Below are 20,435 nucleotides of genomic sequence, written 5' to 3'. Positions count from 1 at the left end.
ACCACAACCAAAAAAAAAAAAAAAAAACCTTACAGGATGATATTAACGTGCATGCAAGGTTAAAGAATACAGCCTATCAATGTGTCTTATTTTTTTCTTACAGCACTTACTACTGTGTGACTTATTTAACTGATTTGTTTACTTCTCATCTGCTCCTCTCCACCCCTCCAACCCCCATGAAAGCATGGGGTGCTGCTTTGGAAGAAGGGCAAGGGAAGGCCAGGGTGGTGAGTCAGCACTTTGGGTGTGTGAGGTGGGGATAAATGAAAGAGAAATGGAATCAGGGGAAGCAAGCCCTGCAGACTTCTGCTGTGCTTCCTCTTTGTCCAAGGGTTGACCTTGGTGACCCATCATTATCATGTTTGTGGATACGTCTCCAGTTCTTTCTCTAGATCCTGGCCTGTTACGTTTCAAGGTCTTACCCAGCGCCCTGTGAAATGTAGCTGCTCTTTGTTATTTATTTATTGAAGTATGGTTGACATACAGATTTATATTAGTTTCAGGTGTTCACCTTAGTGGTTTGACATTTATATACATTATGAAATGATCACCACAATCAGCGTAGTTACTGTCACCATACAGAGTTATTACAATATTATTCACTATGTTCCCTATGCTATATTTGCATCCCCATAACTTACTTATTTGGTAACTGGAAGCTTGTACCTCTTAATCCTACTCATCTATTTTGCCTGTTCCCCCCACTCCCCTCCCCTCTGGCAACCATAAGTTTGTTCTCTGTGTTTATGAGTTATACAGCTGCAATTTGGAAAGTTTGATATATAAATTTTTAAGGGGGGAAGGGGCAGAGGGAGAGGGAGAACTTTAAGCAGGCTCCACGTCTAGCATGGAGCCTGACATGGGGCTCGATCTCACAACCCTGAGATCAGGACCTGAGCTGAAATCAAGAGTTGGATGCTTAACTGATTGTCACCCAGGTGCCCCTGATACATAAATATTTAAGTTTGGGTATATTCCATGTAAATCTGTGATTTGTCTTCTATGTAGGGGGTCCATGTATTCTGATTTAAAATTCTAGACACTTGGTCTGACAAGTATAATTGTATTTATGTGGATAGCAGTTCAGGGTATTTAGAATGGGAACTGTTCCAGAAACTGGGTGTGTCGTTATCCTCTAATACATTGTCTTTGTGAAATGGCTGTCTAAGACCTTTAGTTCTTTAGAGGATGGGTTTCCTGCCTAATTTTTTAGTACTGAACTCACCTATCTCACTGATGTTACTGACAATTTTAATTCTCAGTGATGAAGCAATCACTCTGCAATTCTCTTACAAGATGGGGTAGGAAGTCAGGTACATAATGGCAGTCTAGGGTTGTTGCGACAGGCCATAAAGAAGTTAGACTGGCTGGGGGCACCTGGGTGGTTCAGTCGTTAAGCATCTGCCTTCGGCTCAGGGCGTGATCCCGGAGTCCTGGGATCGAGCCCCACATCAGGTTCCTCTGCTGGGAGCCTGCTTCTTCCTCTCCCACTCCCCCTGCCTGTGTTCCCTCTCTCGCTGGCTGTCTCTCTGTCAAATGAATAAATAAAATCTTAAAAAAAAAAAAAAGTTAGACTGGCTGGTAAGTAGTCTTAATCAGCTTTGGCGAAAGAAACCCAACAGACCATGCATTTTACTTTTTCCTTGTCCTTCGAACATAAATACGAAGCATGACTAAGTGGTGGACTGACACATTAGAAAGATTTGAAAACAAGACCGCTCAAATTTAAATTCCTCCTGAAGTAATCATAACTTTTGGGTCTGTGTAGATACCTCTTGTTTTCTATAGTGGTAGGATGGGTTGTTGAAGTACATGATTATCCTAGTCTTTAAGAAAAATAACATATGGAGCTTTTATCTTTGATTTTTTTTAAGTTATATTGCTATTTATAAAGTTTTGACCTTCAGCTCAGATCCAGAAGTGACTGGATGTTTAAATTAATATATATAAATAGCCAGTTACTGGTACTGTACTAAAGGAAAAGTTTCTCTTACTATGTTATACTGAAATCTATGTGCATCTCGGTATAAAATTGTACTCTTGATTTCAAATATGTTTTCCTTAATTTCAGTATCTTTAACCTGTATATAATGTGTGTATCCCTGTTGCAGCAGGAAGAATGGTATAAAAGTGAGAAAACATCAACCCGTGCTTTGAATGTGGCAAGAAGAGAATAAGCACCGTCATGATTGCTTGAATTCAGGACTTTACACTGGAAGGAAAGTTAGATGTAAGCTCTAATATCTTAGTTCTAATAAGCATCTCTTCTTGGGAACTGGAAATTAAAAAAAAAAAAAAGGTGAGTAACATTCAGTAACATATTTTTATTTTTGGTTGGTCTAGGAAACTTTTTCTTAGAGTCATTCCCAGCTAGCATTTTTGTTTTTACTGAATTCTAAGGCAGTTTGAGATACCGAATGCTATTGTCGTGCTGTCTTTGCAAATAACTTTCTTGTTGTAATGCCTAGGCTTTATATTTGTAGGAAAACAGTAGAGAATGGTTAGAGATTTCTTCTTTCACTTTGAAATTTTTCTTTTTAAACTGAATTGTTTTCCTGTATTTGGTTTCATTCTCTGTTTCTCCTTATGGCTTATCTTTAGTAACTGCTTTTAGAAACCTGCTTTTTTCTTTATATTTGTAATTTTTATTTCCTGGTGAAAAATTAGGACACGAAGATAAAAATGAAGGAGAAAAGAACTGCGCAGAGGTGACAACTATCAACACTTTAATATATGTTTTTTTCAAAGGGAGGTCTGTCTAAGTGCTCCTCAGGCCACATCTACTTAGATGTACAAATGGGTCTCTCAAATCTCGGGGCTCTACTTGCTCCTCGCAGGAAGTCAGGTCTTTTCTTGACATGCCTCTGCAGTCATGATTTTCTGTAGAAGTCCTTGGCTGTGAGGGGCTTCTTGCATATTTGCATGGCTGCCTATATCCCTATAGTCCCTGTAGCTCAGGAGTCTGCTGCCCTTGCCATCCTTCTGCGCCCTTGACCGCTGCTGTGCTGCTGCCACCTGGCTCTGAATAACACTGACCTTCTAGAAGCTGCTGGCGTTTTACACAGACCGTGCTTACAGGGGTGCTGCTGAAACTCTGTGGAGTATCATTTTTGGTCTTCTCCCTCTCTGGGCATGAGGGAAGCCTATGATTTTTTTGGCTAACTCCTTGAGAAGGGTTTCTACAGGGGAGCAGTTGGACCCTGATGATAGAGTTATTTCTTCTAGTTCACAGCCGCTCCTTCCCAGAATTTCCAGGCACTTTGGGTTAAGTGGGTGCTTGGGTGTTAGAGAGGGGCGGTGTTGAGGGGTCCTCAAATGGTTATGTGCAGTCTTTCACAGTGCTTGATATCCCTGTAGAGATGGCCTGTAGTAGAGGAATAACTTTTCCTGTTTAAATTAGTAGAGGAACTGTCCCTTGCCTAATATAAGTGTAAGCCTTTCCATGGGAATTTCTGGCACTTAGTACACTGTGTAGTACAGAGTAGGCCTCCATAATTTTGTGTTTTGTGGATTGTTGGATAACATATATCATGTAGGGGGGAGGTACTGTGAAGGAATCAAAGAAGTATGATACATTGTTATTACTAAGTTGCTTTTTTTCTGGTACATGGTTTCTGTGGTTTGTTTTGTTTTTAAAGATTTTATTTATTTATTTGACAGAGAGAGAGGGAGAGAGAGCACAAGCAGGGGGAATAGCAGGCTCCCTACTGAGCAGGGAGCCTGACATGGGGCTCGATCTCAGGACCCTGGGATCATGACCTGAGGCGAAGGCAGACACTTAACTGACTGAGCCACCCAAGCACCCCCTGTTTTTTTTTGTTTTTTTTTGTTTTTGTTTTTTTGTTTTAAAGATTTTATTTATTTGAGAGAGCTTGCAAGTGAGGGGAAGAGCAGAGGGAGAGGGACGAGCAGACTCTATGCTGAGCATGGAGCCCTACTCGTGATCCTGAGATCACCACCTGAGCCAAAACCAAGAGTTGGATGCTTAACCAGCTGAGCCACCCAGGCGCCCCTGGTTTCTGTTTTATTATTATTGTTTTTTAAATCATAATTGGTATAGTCTAGTTGGAGGGACAGGAAATACATACAAATACAGAGGAGTGAAAACGCTGAGAAGTGAAGTGAGAAGAAAGTGCTGTGGGAATTCTGAGGATGGAGAGCAAGTTAGAATAGCTTAGCTGTGCCTCCTTTATGAAGCAGAGGTGAGGAGGAGTTGTCGTGGTCCTTGTGGCATGGGAATGGATTAGACAGGTGGAGTGGAAGAGTGAGGGAGTAGCGCAGCTTGCCAGGTCCAGTACAAAGCTGCAGGGAGTGCTGGTGCAGCTGAGGTATTCAGAGATCCTCTGCGCCATAGTTATGCACCCTTTCACCTTCCCCACGCTGCCCTCCATGGAAAGCCTAGCTAGGAACAAAATACCTATACCAAAATAACAACTGGGGAGAACATTTGGAATTCATTATGTGGGAGAACAGTTAGGAGCGGCAGGCTCTGAAGTCCTCTGCCTCTAGCAGTTAGGATGAAGGATTTGGGTCTCCTCTTAATCCTCAGGCTTAGCTTTTCTTTCCTATATCTTCACAGCTAGTGTCTTCCCTCCTGTGCCCTGTTCCTCAGCTGAGGGAGCATCATCCGTTCTACATATGTGGTGGGGCAGCTGGACATCCAAAGGGTGTTTCATGTCTTCGGCTGTGCAGGGGGGCCGCACTCCTTGTTTTCTAGAGGAGGTCAGGATGGTTTGCACAGTGTCCCAGAACTCTGCATAAAATCACGTTTCCTCTTAATGCTCGTCAAATGTAATTACTTTAGGAGTGTTATAAAACTTGAACTGTAAGGGAAGGGGAGTGATTTTATTTACTTTGACCTCTAGAAATTTAACAGTAACTTTAATTTTCTGATCCTAAGGGTTTGAAACATTCTTCTTTGCATTCTTCAAAGTTAAAACCTAAAATTTGCAGGTCAAGTATCACTGTATATATATGGAAGTATAGGGTTGTGTTTGAGCAAATGGGGTATATAACAGATCTTACTGTGCTCTGCCTCTTTGTTTCCCCTCATGACTTTGGGCCTTTGAGAGGGTTAAGGAAGAGGAAGTGTGGCATTTTCCTCTTACCACACACGAGGCCATTGCAGTTGGTGATCTGTATTCTCATCTTCTCTCTTTGAAGGAGTCGTTTGAAGAAAAATGTGCTTCTTAAATCAACCCCAGCCTCTCCATAAAAACAACGCTTAACGATACTAGTAGAAAAGAAACAAATTAAACAAAAAGCTCATCTGCAGATCGGAAGAACAAAGACATGGAGTTTTGAGGAGTGAGGGTAGCATGGCATCGGCCATGGGTGATCAAGACACAGCCAGACAATGTGGATCAACTTCTTCAAACTACGGCTCTTCTGCTGTCTGCTTGCAGTGTTGATGGTGGTGGTGCTGGTCGTCAATGTTACTCAGGTAGAGGTGAGTACTTCATATGCTCCTTCATCACTCAGGGAACCAAATCTAAGGATTTGGGGCTGACTAGCCTAGGAAATGCTGACCATCAGAAAACTTACCCTGGTCATAGCTCTTGTTTTCATTTATTCACTAAGTGTTTGAGTACCTTCAGTGGTTGTATACCTTGCCGGTCACAGAGGGTACAGTGGTGAGGATGACAGACATGATTTCTTCGCTTACGAAGTTAATATTCTAAATGTGCATAGGAGAAAACAATAAATCATAATCACATAGTAATAATAAGTGATACTTAGAAATTGTGAAGAGTACTGTAAAGAAAGGAAAGTGGGCTACTCCATAGTCATTAGAGGGATGAAGGAAAGCTTTTTCAAGGAGGGGACCTTTTAGCTGACTGCTGGTCAAAACCTGACGGAGTACCTCAGAGGAGGGAGTTGATGAATCTGTCCTGAAGACTATGGAATGGCACACAAGGGCAGGGACTGTGTCTTACTGAACCCTCTCAAGTGCCTGGCACTAGGAAGGAACTTAGTAGTATGCTCCTCTCCCCCGCCCTGCCATTCATAAGTCACCAAAATTTATGGAGTAATTTTAGATAAAATGATGCTGCCCTTTTACTTTTGTTCGCCTGTGGTACTTCTTCGGTTACAGATCCAACTTAATTACGGTGTTTCTCTGCGTAATGGCTTTTGCTATAGATGGAATGTCTGTGTCGCCAGGCCTTGCGGCCCTCTGGAAGCTCTGATTATTGTTGTCTTTCATGCTTTCAGGTTTTTCCTTCAGCCTCCGTAGTTTCATCATGCACTTGGGCCCTCCAGTACTCTACTGAGTACTCGAGCAGGACCCTCTGCAGGTCCCCTGAGTTCTCTCTGTCTGCACCTCTCCTCCTGCCACTCTGTCCTGTGGATTCACTTCGGTCTTTTAAGACTTGGCCACATCTCTTCAACTTGAGTGGTTGGACTGGCCTCCACCCGGGATCCCCTCCCTACGCTGCAGCCTGGAAACGCTTTCAAGGCTGTAAGCAAAGGATCACCTGTATTTCCCGTCTTTCGGGCGTCATTGTCCTTTGTGTCTAATGTCCAGGGTCTGGAAATCATTGTTTCATATATTTTGGCCTTTTTAAAAGAAGTTGTTTCAGGTGGAAGGGTAAATCTCACTGTTTATCTTGGCTAGAAGTGGAAGTCTGAGGGATTTGAATTTGAGGGGAAAATGATAATCGAGAAGCTGGAGAGGAGAAGGATTAATGGACCAAGGAGAGGAGATAATGCGATCTAGAGCACAAATGGAGCATAAAACTTTATGTAGGATGAGAGACATGGTACATTGTGGTGTTCTTGTTATCATTTTAGTATTAATTATGTGGGAGTGGCCGTGCTCCTTCCTCTGACCTAAGAAGGAAAAATATCGTGGTGGTTGGAATGCAGATACCTTTGCGGTTGGAGGCTGGGACACTGAAGCAGTTCTGGCCTGTAGAGCAGGTGGAAGGTGGAGGGAGGGGGCCGTACGGGAGGTTTGTGTGGAGGGGCTTGGAAGAACAGGGTTTGGAGATGGAGCTGACCCTGTACGACGACAGAGGGGCAATAACTTTCAAGACCATAGGTGTGTGTGGAACTCATCTTCCTTGGTTTTGTGTGTGTGTGTGTGTGTGTGTGTTTGTGTGTGTGTGTGTGTGTGTGTGTTTTACCACATTAAGCAGCCTGGGTATACACATAGAAGAAAGAAACTTGTGTGGGTCTAGGTTCAGTGAGAAGGTAGGAAAAGGGAGAAAGAGAGATTTGAGAGGGTAGGCCAGATTCCCATATCATTCATGTTGTTACAGTCAGGAAGGAATGTGAGAAAATTCCCCTAATAGTCCTGCTTTAGTTCTTGAAAGCTTCTGGACTGAATGCCAACTAATAGCTCTAATTATCTGCACCAACACACATTCAGCACCAAGGGAGAGGGGAGATGGCGGTGATAAACGATTAAGACAATTCTGACATTGAAAATAATACATAGGTCTTTTGGTAGAGTGCAGTAAAACATTTTCCCTGTCTAAAGAGGTCATCTTGTCCAAGATGAGAATATTGCCATGACTTTTAAACTGTTCAATTCATTACTGTGATGATAATTAATGAAGAAGCTTAGGGTGGGGGATGGGGAGCAGGAAAGGCTCTGAAGTTTGGCAGTCTGCCATCCTTAATCCCCTTTCCATCCTATGCTTCTGATCCTGACTATGCTTTTCTTGTGATCAGAGTATCTGAGCATTTTTTGAAAAGTACAGACTCAATTTTAATTAAAAATACCACATAATATGAGAAGGAGATGTATGTAGCAATGTCCAGCAAAAGTTGTAGAAGGGATTATTAGTATTTCTCTGATAAGCTCTCATTGAGCATGGCCTGTTTTTTTCCCCCTTACTCATTGATATTTTAAGTATATACGTTTTTCTGATTATAAAAATAGTACCAGTCTGTTAGGGCTTTTTGCTGCAAGTAAAATAAACCTGATTCTGGCTGGCTTTAATATTAAGGAATATTACTCATTTATAGACAGTAGAGCCAGGAGGTAAGTTGGGCACAGTTGAGACTCTGTTTCTTTCTAAGTCTCTTATCTCTGCCCTCCTTCCTTTGTGTTAGCTTTTATGCATGGCGTACTCTTTCATCCTTGGATTTTAGGATGCTGTCATAGCAATAGGTGGCTGTATCCTTGTTCATGTTGAGCTTAAGAGATAGTTTGTTCTCTCATAACTCTCTGAAGAGATTACTTGCATTTTTCCATTTGCAAGTAAAATTCAGATAGCGTTACTAGAGCACTGGCAGGATCTGGATTTGACTGCATACATCCACCAGAAACTTCTAGCAATCTCTTCTGGATTTTCATAGGGTAGAATTGGGTCCCATGTCCACTTGGGATTATCCCTTGATTAGTCAGGTCCACCCCTGAGCTGACCGGTCAGCAAACAGCAGTGCTGTTTTTCAGTAGGCAAAGAGTGAAACAGATGTGGAATGTAAGGTTCACTCCAGACCACCGCTGACAGTGGCTCCAAGAGTGACCATTGGTGTTTCCTCTTGGCTTTGAATCTAAAAAGGTGGCAGACCCTGGAGTTGTCCTTATCACTGGCCCAGGATAGAGTTGTCATTTAGGAAAATTTAAGCAAATTGATCTTTTTGCATTCTTTTTCATTTGTGAATAAAATTCATTTGGCTTAGCACCAAGTATCTGGTGATTTTTGGATTGGGCTGCGTAGGCAATCGGCTGGTCTTTTTTTTTTTTTCCTTAATTCCAGTGTAAGTAACAGACTGTGTTATATTAATTTCAAGTGAACAATACAGTGGTTCACCAATTCTATATTTTATTCAGTGCTCATCCCAGTATGTGTACTCTTAATCCTCTTCACCTATTTCATCCATCCTCCTACCAGCTCTCTTCTGGTAACCACCAGTTTGTCCACTATATTTAAAAGTCTGTTTTTTTTTTTTGGTTTGTCTGTTTCTTCCTTCCTTCCTTCCTTTCTTTTCTTTCTTTCTTTCTTTCTTTCTTTCTTTCTTTCTTTCTTTCTTTCTTTCACTTTCTTTCTTTCTTTTTCTTTCTTCCTTCCTTCCTTCCTTCCTTCCTTCCTTCCTTCCTTCCTTCCTTCCTTCCTTCCTTCCTTCCTTCCTCCCTTCCATTTCACATATGAGTGAAAATATGGTGTTATGTCTTTGACTAATTTCACTTAGCATTATACTCTCTAGGTTCATCCGTCTTGTTGCAAATGGCAAGATTTCATTCTTTTTATGGCTGAGTGATATTTCATTGTATATATGTATCACATATTCTTTGTCCATTCATCTATGGATGGATACTGGGGTTGCTTCCACATCTTGGCTCTTGTAAATAATGCTGCAGTAAACAGAGGGGGGCATATATAGCTTTTTGAATTAGTGTTTTCATTTTCTTTGGGTAAATACCCATTGTCAGTGGATCATATGGTAATTCTATTTTTAACTTTTTGAGGAAACCTCCATACTGTTTTCCACAGCGGCTGCACCAGTTTGCATTCCCACCAACAGTGCACAAGGGTTCCTTTTTCTCCACAACCTTGCCATCAGTTGTTGTTTCTTATGTTGTTGATTTTAGCCATTCTAACAGGTTTGAGGAGATATCTCATTTTGGTTTTGATTTGCATTTCCCCAGTGATGAGTGTGATATTGAGCATCTTTTCATGTGTCTGCTGGCCATCTGAATGTCTTTGGAGAAATGTCTGTTCAGGTCTTCTGCCCATTTTTAATGGGATTATTTGTTTTTTTGGTGTTGAGTTCTGTCAGTTCTTTATATATTTTGGATAGTAACCCTTTATTGGATATATCATTTGCAAATATCTTCTCCCATTCCGCAGTTTGTCTTTTGTTGCATCGATTGTTTCCTTTGCTTTGTATTAAGCTTTTTATTTTAATGTAGTCCTAATAGTTTATTTTTGCTTTTGTTTCCCTTTCCTCAGGAAATATATCTAGAAGAATATTGCTGTGGCCAATGTCAGAGAAATTACTGCCTGTGCTCTCTTCTAGGGTTTTTTTTTAATGGTTTCAGGTTTCCTATTTAGATCTTTAATCCGTTTTGAATTTATTTTTGTGTATGGTATAAGAAAGTGGTCCATTTTAATTCTTTTACGTGTAACTGTCCAGTTTTCCCAACACCATTTGTTGAAGAGACTATCTTTTTCCCATTGCATATTCTTGCCTCCTTTGTCAAAGATTAATTGACCAAATAATCATGGGCTTATTTCTGGGCTCTTTATTCTGTTCTTTTGATCTTTGTGTCTATTTTTGTGCTAGTACCATGCTGTTCTGATCACTATAGTTTGTGGTATATCTTGAAATCTGGAATTGTACCTCCAGTTTTTTTTTTTAATCTATTTATCTGACAGAGGTGAAAGAACGAGAGGGGGTGAGGGGGTGCAGAGGGAGAGGAAGAGGCGGACTGCCCACTGATCAGGGAGCTTGATGTCATGGGGCTCGATCCCAGGGCCCTGGGGTCATGACCTGAGCCAAAAGCAGACACCTAACTGACTAAGCCACCCAGGTGTCCTGCGATACCTCCAGTTTTGTTCTTCTTTTTCAAGATTGCTTTGGCTATTTGGGGTCTTTTATGGTTCCATAGAAATTTTAGGATTATTTATTCTAGTTTTATGAAAAATGCTATTGGTATTTTGATAAGGATGACATTAAATTTGTGGATTGCTTTGGGTAATACAGACATTTTAACAATATTTGTTCTCCTAATCCATGAGCGTGGAATATCTTTCCATGTGTTGGTCATTTTCAATTTCTTTCATTGTGTTTTATAGTTTTTGTTCTATTTATTTATTTTTTTTGAAGATTTTATTTATTTATTTGACAGAGAGAGAGACAGCCAGCGAGAGAGGGAACACAAGCAGGGGGAGTGGGAGAGGAAGAAGCAGGCTCCCAGCAGAGCAGGGGGCCCGATGCGGGGCTCCATCCCAGGACTCCGGGATCATGCCCTAAGCCTAAGGCAGATGCTTAATGACTGAAGCACCCAGGCACCCCCGTGTTTTGTAGTGTCAGAGTACAGGTCTTTCACCTCCTTGGTTAAGTTTATTCCTAAGTATTTTATGATTTTTGATACAATTGTAAATGGGATTGTTTTCTTAATTTCTCTTTCTGCTGCTTCATTGTTAGTGTATAGAAATGCAAAGGATTTCTGTGTATCGATTTTGTATCCTGAAATTGGCTGGTTTTGATTAGCTGGGATGGCTACCCGTGGAACAAGAGTAAGAGTAGGAGAGGAAGAGAGGAAAAGGGTAGGAAGGAGAAGGGGGTGCATTGTGAGCATGCATGGTTTGGTCCTTAACAGTTTGTTTATCGTTATAACAACTAAAAAAGAGAAGAAGGATGAAATATTTCCTAATAGGTAATCAGTAGATAAGGGAAAACTTTCTTTTCTTTCTTTCCGTTGAGATACAATTGACATATAACATGTAGGTTTAAGGTGTGCAACATATTGATTTGATATTTATATATTGCAATATGATTATCACCATAGGATTTTATAATATCAGATCTTTTAGTCTTTAATCCATTTTGAGTGGTATAAGAAATGGGTCTAGTCATTTGTCTTCTTGTTGTCCAGTTTTTCCAACACCATTTGTTGAAGAGACTCTGCATTCCCCATCAAGTATTTGTGTCTCCCTTGTCAACTATCAGTTGATCTTAGGGGTGCCTGGCTGGCTCAGTTGGTAGAGCTTATGACTCTTGATCTTGGGGTCATGAGTTTGAGCCCCACATTGGGCATAAAGATTACTTAAAATATTAGTTGATCGTATATGTGGGGCTTTATTTCAGGGTCTTAATTCTATTCTGTATTTATGCCAGTACCATACTGTTTTGATTACTACAGCTTTGTAGTGTAGTTTGAAACCAGGAAGTATGATATCTTCCGTTTTGTTCTTGTTTCTTAGGATTGCTGTGGTTATTTGGGGTCTTTTATGGTTCGGTACAAATTTTGTTTTTTCTTTTACTAAAAATGCCATTGGAATTTTGATAGGGATTGCTTTATAAATGTCTGTTAGGTCCATTTGATCTAATGTAAATGGTTCAAATGCAGTGTTTCCTTGTTGATTTTCTGTCTGGATGATCTGTCCGTTGCTGACAGTGGAGTATTGAAGTCCCCTACTATTCTTTTATTGTTGTCTATTTCTCCCTTCAGTTCTATTAGTACTTAGTGTGTGTGTATGTATGTATATGTATATATATATATATATATATATATATAAATATATTTACGTGTTCTGTTGTTTGGGTTGGTATATGTTTACGATTGTTATATTCTCTTGATGAATTGATCACTTTATCATTCTATAATGACCTTTTTTGTCTCTTGTTACTGTTCTTGGCTTAAAGTTTATTTTGTCTCATATAACTATAGCCACCCTCTCTTTCTTTTGGTTTCTACTTGTATGGGATATCATTTGTCAGCTCTTTGTTTTCAGCCTATGTGTATCCTTAAATCTGAAGTATCTTTAGGCCACCTATAGTTGGGTCTTTTTTTTTTTTTTTTAAATCCATTCAGCTACTATTTGCCTTTTGCTTGGTGAATTCAATCCACTTACATTTAGAGTATTTACTGATATGTAAGGACTTAATAATGCCATCTTATTCATTGCTTTCTGATTGTTTTGTATTTTCATAGTTTTTTTTTTCCCCTCTGTTTCTACCTTCTTTTGTAAAGTGGTGTTTTTCCATGGTGGTATGCTCTGTTTTTCCTTTCTTTCTCTTTTTTTTTTTAAAGATTTTTATTTATTTCACAGAGACAGCCAGCGAGAGAGGGAACACAAGCAGGGGGAGTGGGAGAGGAAGAAGCAGGCTCCCAGCGGTGGAGCCTGATGTGGGGCTCGATCCCAGAACGCTGGGATCACGCCCTGAGCCAAAGGCAGACATTAATGACTGAGCCACCCAGGCACCCCTCCTTTCTTTCTCTTGTGAATCTATTCTGTTTTTGCATTGTGGTTACCATGGGACTTATGTAAAATATCTCATAGATAATGCTGTCCATTTTAACCCTATAACAACTTAACTTCAGTAGCATACAAAGCTCCACCCTTTTTATATATTTTAAAGATTTTATTTATTCATGAGAGACAGAGAGAGAGACAGAGGCAGAGGAAGAAGCAGGCTCCTCATGGACCCGATCCCAAATATATACAAATATATTTATATACACACACATACACACACACACATATATATGTATATATGTGTACTTTTAAAGATTTTATTTATTTATTTGCCAGAAAGAGAGCACAAGCAGGGGGAGTGGCAGGCAGGGGGAGGGAGAAGCTGGCTCCCCGCTGAGCAGGGAGCCCGATGTGGGGCTTGATCCCAGGATCCTGGGATCATGATCCGAGCTGAAGGCAGACGCCCAACTGACTGAGCCACCCAGGTGCCCCTGTCCCTTTTATATTTTTGATGTCACAATTTACCTCTTTTTATACTGTGTATTCATTAAATTATAGTAGCTATAGTTACTTTTAATGCTTTTCTGTTTAACCTCTATGCTGTAATTAGGTGGTTAACACACTATTCTATTATAGAATTATAATTTTTTTTAAAGATTTTATTTATTTATTTATTTGTCAGAGAAAGAGAGAGAGAACACACACAAGCAGGAGGGAGGCGCAGAGGGAGCAGACTCCCCGCTGAGCAGGGAGCGTGATGTGGGTCTTGATCCCAGGACCTTGGAATCATGACCTGAGCCGAAGGCAGAAGCCCAACTGACTGAGCCTAGAATTATAGTTTTCTAAATCTGACTGTATTTCTCTTTACCGTTGTGTGTATACTTTCATATGTTCTCGTGTCACCGATTAGTGCCTTCATTTCAGCTTGAAGAACTCTTTTCAGTGTTCTTGCAAGGCAGATCTAGTGGTGATGCACTTTCTCAGCTTTTGTTTTTCTGAAACAGTCTTCGTTTCTCCTTCATATCTGAAAGCTAACTTTGCCAGATGCAGTATTTTTGGTCACCACTTCTTTTCTTTCAACACTTTGAATACGTCATTACACTTGTCCTGGCCCAGAGTCTCTGCTGAGAAACCTGATCGCCAAATGGGTGTTCCTTTCAGATTACTGTATTTTTTTTCTGGCTGCTTTTAGGATTCTCTGTGTTTGTTTTTGACACTGTCCTTATATTGTGTCTTGGAGAAGGTCTTTTTGCATTGAGATAATTGGGTGATCTATGAGCTTTGTGAACTTGGTCGTCCAATTATATCCCCAGGTTTGGAAAGTTGGCAGCTATTATCTTTTTAAATAAACTTCAAATAAAAGAGGTCGTCTTTTTACTCTCTGCTCTTTCCCCAATCCTGATTATTCTAATATTTGTACATTTATTTTCATCCTATAGATCATGTAGGCTTTCTGTGTTCTTTTTCATCTTTTTTCTTTGTTCTTTCTTTCTTTCTTTTTTTTTTTAAAGTTTATTTATTTATTTATTTGACAGAGATAGAGACAGCCAGTGAGAGAGGGAACACAAGCAGGGGGAGTGGGAGAGGAAGAAGCAGGCTCCCAGCGGAAGAGCCTGACGTGGGGCTCGATCCCATAACGCCCTGAGCCAAAGGCAGACGCTTAACGACTGAGCCACCCATGCGCCCCTTTCTTTGTTTGTTTCTGACTGGGTTATTTCAAAGTTTCAGTTTTCCAGCTCACTTATTATGTCTTCCATTTAATCTACTCTCTTGTAGATGTTCTCTATGACATTTTTCATTGCATTCATTGAATTTGTTTGCTTCTTTTTTATGATTTCTCTCTCTCTGTAGATTTCTCATTTTGTTGATGTACTTCATTGAATTGTCTGTGTTTTCTTAGTTTGTCGAGTTCCCGTAACCAGCTATTTTGAATTCTTTATCAGATGGCTTGTTACATTCTGTGTGTTTGAGTTAGGTTATTGGAAGATTATTGTTATCTTTTGGGGATGATGTATTTCCTTGATTTTTCATGTTCTTGTAGATTTGCATTGCTGCTTTTGCCTTTAAGGTAGCAGATACTTCCTCAAATCTATACTAGTTACTTTCAGATGGGGTAAACTGTTGGTCCTGTAGTATCTGGGGTTTTCTCCTCCTTATGTGGATACATCTTCTCCACATTTTTGTTTCTTCATGTGACACAATTCTTAAGTTTTTATCTCTTCTCTGAGTCTTATAAACCACCAGGCTAACTGCTGTTAACTTCTTTTGTTTTCTAGAAAGTGGCACTATAACTCAAGTTTCTGGTTTCTTCTTTGCTGATAGATATTAGTCTATTCTTCTGATAGACTCATTTGTCAGACTTACACTTGCCACCTCACTTAGAAGTGTATGCGAGGAGCTAGTTGCAGAGTTGGAGGAGGTGTGAATTTAGTACTCAGGGTGTTGGGGTGCTCATGGGCTCGGTGGGGAGATTGTCAGGCTTATGGATCAACTTCTTGCTAAAGTTCTGAGTGCAGTCAGCAGAACTGCATCCCTTCAATGCAGTTATATTCTCATTTGCCTTTTTCCTGATCTCCTCCCTCCCACCAGTCATGGAGGTCTAGCCTTAGTACTCTGGGTGCTGCTGGAGAGAAATGGGTTTCTCTACCAGCATCTCCCTCAGCAGATAGCTGAGCATTAACTCACCACTGTCCTTTTCCCTCTTGGGAGAGGATGGTACCAGATAGTTCATCTGCACTGTGTTGTGTTGGGGGAGGGACAGCACCGGCAGAGTTTCTGTTAACTGCTCTAGTGCATCACCAGTGGCATGCTGGAATCTCCTCCTCTAGGGAAGGCTGGATTTCCGCAAATTCTTTTTCATTCACTGGGATCTGCCCAGGTCAGCACTCTTCATGTTTTCCCTGACTGTGGCCATGAGGGGTTGGGGCAGGTTCACTGGCTCTTCCGCAGCCTGTGTTAAGTCTGTCTGCCTGTTACCAGATGTACGTGTGGGCGAGACTCCTAGGTCCCTTGGCATATGGTGCTGTTTCCCACAACTCCCATAAAGGCACTTTTGTTTATGGACGGATGCCTGATTAGTTGTTGAAAGGGGGACAAAAAAGGAGGAATGTCTTAGGCTGTTGTATGCTGATGTTAATTCTGCTAAGACGAAATTTTCAGTCATTTTTGCTTTCTCTATTATGGTTTTTTTTTTTTTTTTAAGATTTTATTTGAGAAAGAGAGAGAGCACGAACAGGGTGGGGGGCAGAGGGAGAAGCAGACTTCCTGCTCAGCAGGGAGCCTGACGCAGGGGTGCAGGGGTCTTTCCTAGGAATCCAGGATCATGACCTGAGCTGAAGGCAGATACTTAACCGACTGAGCCACCCAGGCGCCCCCATCTCTTACCTTTTTAAATTAACAAATAATACCGTGTTCTCCTTTAAAATGAAGGCTCCTAATGAAATCCTTTCCATTGAAAATGTCTGTAAGTAAGTGTAAAATGAAAATGAAAGGGTATTAAGGAGGGCACATATTGCAGTGAGCACTGGGTGTTACATGCAAACAATGAGTCATGGAACACTACATCAAAAACTAATGAAGTACTGTATGGTGACTAACATAATAAAAGAAGAAAGGGAAAAAATACAGATTCTAAGAAGATCACTAAAAATTCTTTATTTGGGGGTTATTTTTACCTTGTGTGGGATTATTTTTACCTGTGTAAGATTATGAAGTGTTTTGGCATACGTGGGGAGCTTGAGGCATTTGTTCAAGTGGTTTGTAACAGGTAATACTAGCTTTTAAGGAGAATAATTTTTGGCTTTGCTTTGTTGTTGTTATTGTTTTTTTCCCCCTTGCAGTTTAACTCATGATATAATGTTGGATGCAGTTTCCCGGGTTAAGTACTAAAAAGGTTCTGCACACAATTTCCAGTGTGTATGTGGGGGATTTTTCCATACCACAAGGCAATTCTTGGGCATCAGCAGGGTATTCTACAAATCAACACAATTCTGACACTATCTACCTGGAAATTGCATTGTATCCCATACATTAAGGGCTCAGTTCTACTGTCCCCCCCCCCCCAGATGCCATTTGTAAGTTTGGGTTGTCACTTGTGCTTCTTACCTGCTACGTATAGATTGGAGGTTCCAATGACCCCCACCTTGGATTTAACTAATTAGTTAGTGTGGTTTAACAGAACTCAGAGATACATTTTACTTACTAGATTACTGGTTTATAAAAGGATATAACTCAAGAACAACCAGATGGAAGAGATGCATAGGGCAAGCTGTGTGGCAAGGGCATGGAACTCCCACGCTCTTTGTGTGCGCCACTCTCCCTGAGTCTCCATGGGTTCACCGTCCTGGAAGCTCTCCAGAACTCATCCTGTTGGGTTTTTATGGAGGTTTCATTCTACAGGTATGATTGATTAAGTCATTAGCCATTGGCAGTTGATTCTACTTCCAGCCACTCTCCCCTTCCCAGAGGTGAGGGGATGGGACTGAAAGGTTCAGTCCTTTAATCATGGTTGGTTCTCCTGGCAACCAGCCCCCATCCTTAGGTGCTTTCCAAAAGTCATCTCATTAACATCAACCCAGTTGTGGTGAAAAGACACCTATTTTGAATAAGACACGTATTTCAGGGGCGCCTGGGTGGCTCAGTCATTAAGTGTCTGCCTTTAGCTCAGGTCATGATCTCAGGGTCCTGGGATCGAGCCCTGCATTGGGCTCCCTGCTCAGTGGGGAGTCTGCTTCTGCCTGCCACTCCCCCTGCTTGTGTTCTATCTCTCTCTCTCTCTGTTAAATAAATAAATAAAATCTTAAAAAAAAAAAAAAAGACATCTATTTCACCTTTATAGCTCCGAAGTGTTTTCAGGAACTGAAGACAAGAAACAAATTTTATAACAATAAAACCCCACATAGATTAGTGAAACAGCATAGAGAGCCCAGAAATACACCCATGCCAATAGGGTCAATTAATCTATGACAAAAGAGGCAAGAATATACAATGGAAAAAAGTCTCTTCAATAAATGGTGTTGGGAAAACTGGACAGCTACATGCAAAAGAGTGAAACTGGACCACTATCTTAAACCATACACAAAAATAAACTCAAAATGGATTAAAGACTTAGATGTGAGACCTGAAACCATAAAATTCCTAAAAGAAAACAGTAATCTCTTGAACATTGACCGTACCAACATATTTATGCAGATATCTCCTAAAGCAAGGGAAGCAAAAGCAAAAGTAAACTATTGGGACTACACCAAAATAAAAAATTTGGGAGTTCACCTGGGTGGCTTAGTCGGTTGGGCGTCTGCCTTTGGCTCAGTTCATGATCCCAGGACCCTGGGATCAAGTCCCATGTTGGGCTCCTTGCTCAGCAGGGAGCCTGCTTCTCCCTCTGCCTGCTGCTCTCCCCTGCTTGTGCTCTCTCTCTCTTTCTCTCTGACAAATAAATATAAAAAAAAAAAAAATTAAAAAAATAAAAAATTTTTGCACAACAAAGGAACCATGAACAAAACAAAAAGGCAACCTACTGAATGGGAGAAGATATTTGCAAATGATATCTCTGATAATGGGTTCATATCCAAAATATATATAAAGAAATACCAAAAAACCAATCCAATTAAAATGGGCAGAAGACCTGAATAGACATTTTTCCAAAGAAGACATTCAGACGGCCAGCAGACGCATTAAGAGATACTCAGCATCACTATTCATCAGGGAAATGCACATCAAAACCACAGTAAGATATCACCTCACACCATTTGGAATGGCTAGTATCAATTTAAGAAATAGGGGCGCCTGAGTGGCTCAGTCAGTTGGGTGTCTGCCTTAGGCTTGGGTCTAAAAAAACATTTTTTTAAGAAAAGTTTTATGTTTAAACCAAAATTTATTATTATCAAATTTTTATTTTAATTCCAGTATAGTTAACATATAGTGTTATATATTAGTTCCAGGTATACAATATAGTGATTCAGTAATTCTATACATCATTACTCAGCTCATCATCCTAAGTGTACTCTTAATCTCTTTCATGTATTTCACCCATCCCCACCCACCTCCCTTCTGATATGCTTTATTTTAAACCAGTACCTTCTGTTAAAGTTTTTTTCTCAGCACGAACTTGAAGACATGGTTATAAAAGATATATATAAAACATTTCATACAAGAAAAATAGAATACACATTTTCTTCAAGTACAGTCAGAGGAATACCCTGGTTAAATCACATAAAAGGAGACATAACAAATATTAAAATTTAAGAAGCCTGAAATCATGCCAAGTATATTTTCCAACCACAGTGGTACAAAACTAAAGATCAACAATAAAATAAAGCTGAAAAATCTACAAGGTAAATATTAAATATTTAATATGTAAATATTAAGCACCACAGTGCTGCACAAGCAATTAGCCCAATAAGAAAGCAAATAGCAAATCTAAATATGTCTCAAAACAAAAGAAAAAGAAAAAGCAATATTCTAAAACCTATGGGATGCAGAAAAAGCAGATGTTAGAGTGAAACTTATGCTATAAGTGTTTGTATTAAGAATAAAAGTTGAGGGGCACTGGGTGGCTCAGTCGGTTAAGCATCTGACTTCGGCTCAGGTCCTGATCCCAGGGTCCTAGTATTGAGCCCTGTGTTGTGCTCTCTGCTCAGCGGGGACTCTGCTTCTCCTCCTGCCCCTCCCCACCTTGTGCTCTCTGTCTCTCAAATAAATAAATAAAATCTTAAAAAAAAGGAGGCATCTGGGTGGTTCAGTTAGGTGTCTACCTTTGGCTCAGGTCATGATCCAAGGGCTCTCGGATCAAGCCCCATGTTGGGCTCTCTGCTCAGCGGAGAGCCTGCTGCTCCCTCTCCCTCAGTCTGCTGCTCTCCCTGCTTATGTGGTCTCTCTTTCTCTGTCAAATAAATAAATAATATCTTTAAAAAAAAGGAATAAAGAGCAAAACAATTAAAAAAAAAGAAAAAAGTTGAAATAACTTTACACCACGAGGAACTAGAAAAAGAAGAGTTAGCTGAAATTTAGTAGAGAAGAAAACAAAAAAGAAAAATCAGAAACAAATAGAGACCAGAATAAATAATAACATAACATTGAAAGTAATGACCAGTTTAAAAAAAAAATACTGGCAATGCTTTAACTACATTAAGGAAAAAAAGAAGACTCAAAAAACCAGAATGAGAAATGGAAGAGAGAACAATACAACAGTTAACCACAGAAATATATAGTGTGATAACAGATTACTGTAAACAATTATATACTAATAAATTAGATAACCTAGAAAAAAGCTCAGATAATTCCTAAAAACACACAAGTCACCAAGATTGAATCATGAATCTTGAATCCAAGAGGTAGAAGATCTTCTCAGACCAATAACAAGAATGAAAATTGAATTAGGAATCAAAAATCTCCCAGCACAGAAAAGTCTAAGACCTCATGGTTTCATTGGTGAATTCTGCCAAACATTAAAAAAAATAATGACAATCTTTATAAAAATGTTCCCAATAATGGAATAGAGGGAACACATTCAAAATCATTCCATGAGGCCAGTATTACCCTGATACCAAAGCAGAGAAA

General features: G+C 40.1%; 1 protein-coding gene across 5 annotated transcripts in view; it reads left to right on the top strand.

Moving 5' to 3' along the window:
• The window catches only part of NXPE3 (neurexophilin and PC-esterase domain family member 3), a 45,661-nt gene that overhangs the window by 1,498 nt on the left and 23,728 nt on the right, over nucleotides 1-20,435 (top strand). For 4 of the 5 annotated variants that reach the window (XM_026492486.4, XM_048215232.2, XM_026492479.4 and 1 more), the window contains exons 2-3: nucleotides 2,112-2,299; nucleotides 5,164-5,449. In XM_026492486.4, coding sequence (XP_026348271.1) covers nucleotides 5,357-5,449 — 93 coding nt within the window. In that variant the 5' untranslated portion in view covers nucleotides 2,112-2,299; nucleotides 5,164-5,356. Of the gene's footprint in view, nucleotides 1-103; nucleotides 228-2,111; nucleotides 2,300-5,163; nucleotides 5,450-20,435 lie in introns of all 5 variants that reach the window. The other variant, XM_044381683.3, reaches the window with a different exon arrangement.

Source organism: Ursus arctos, unplaced genomic scaffold, assembly GCF_023065955.2.
Source record: "Ursus arctos isolate Adak ecotype North America unplaced genomic scaffold, UrsArc2.0 scaffold_4, whole genome shotgun sequence".
NCBI lineage: Eukaryota > Metazoa > Chordata > Mammalia > Carnivora > Ursidae > Ursus > Ursus arctos.
Note: the sequence above shows the minus strand (reverse complement) of the source record. Positions and strands in the feature narration are given on the sequence as shown.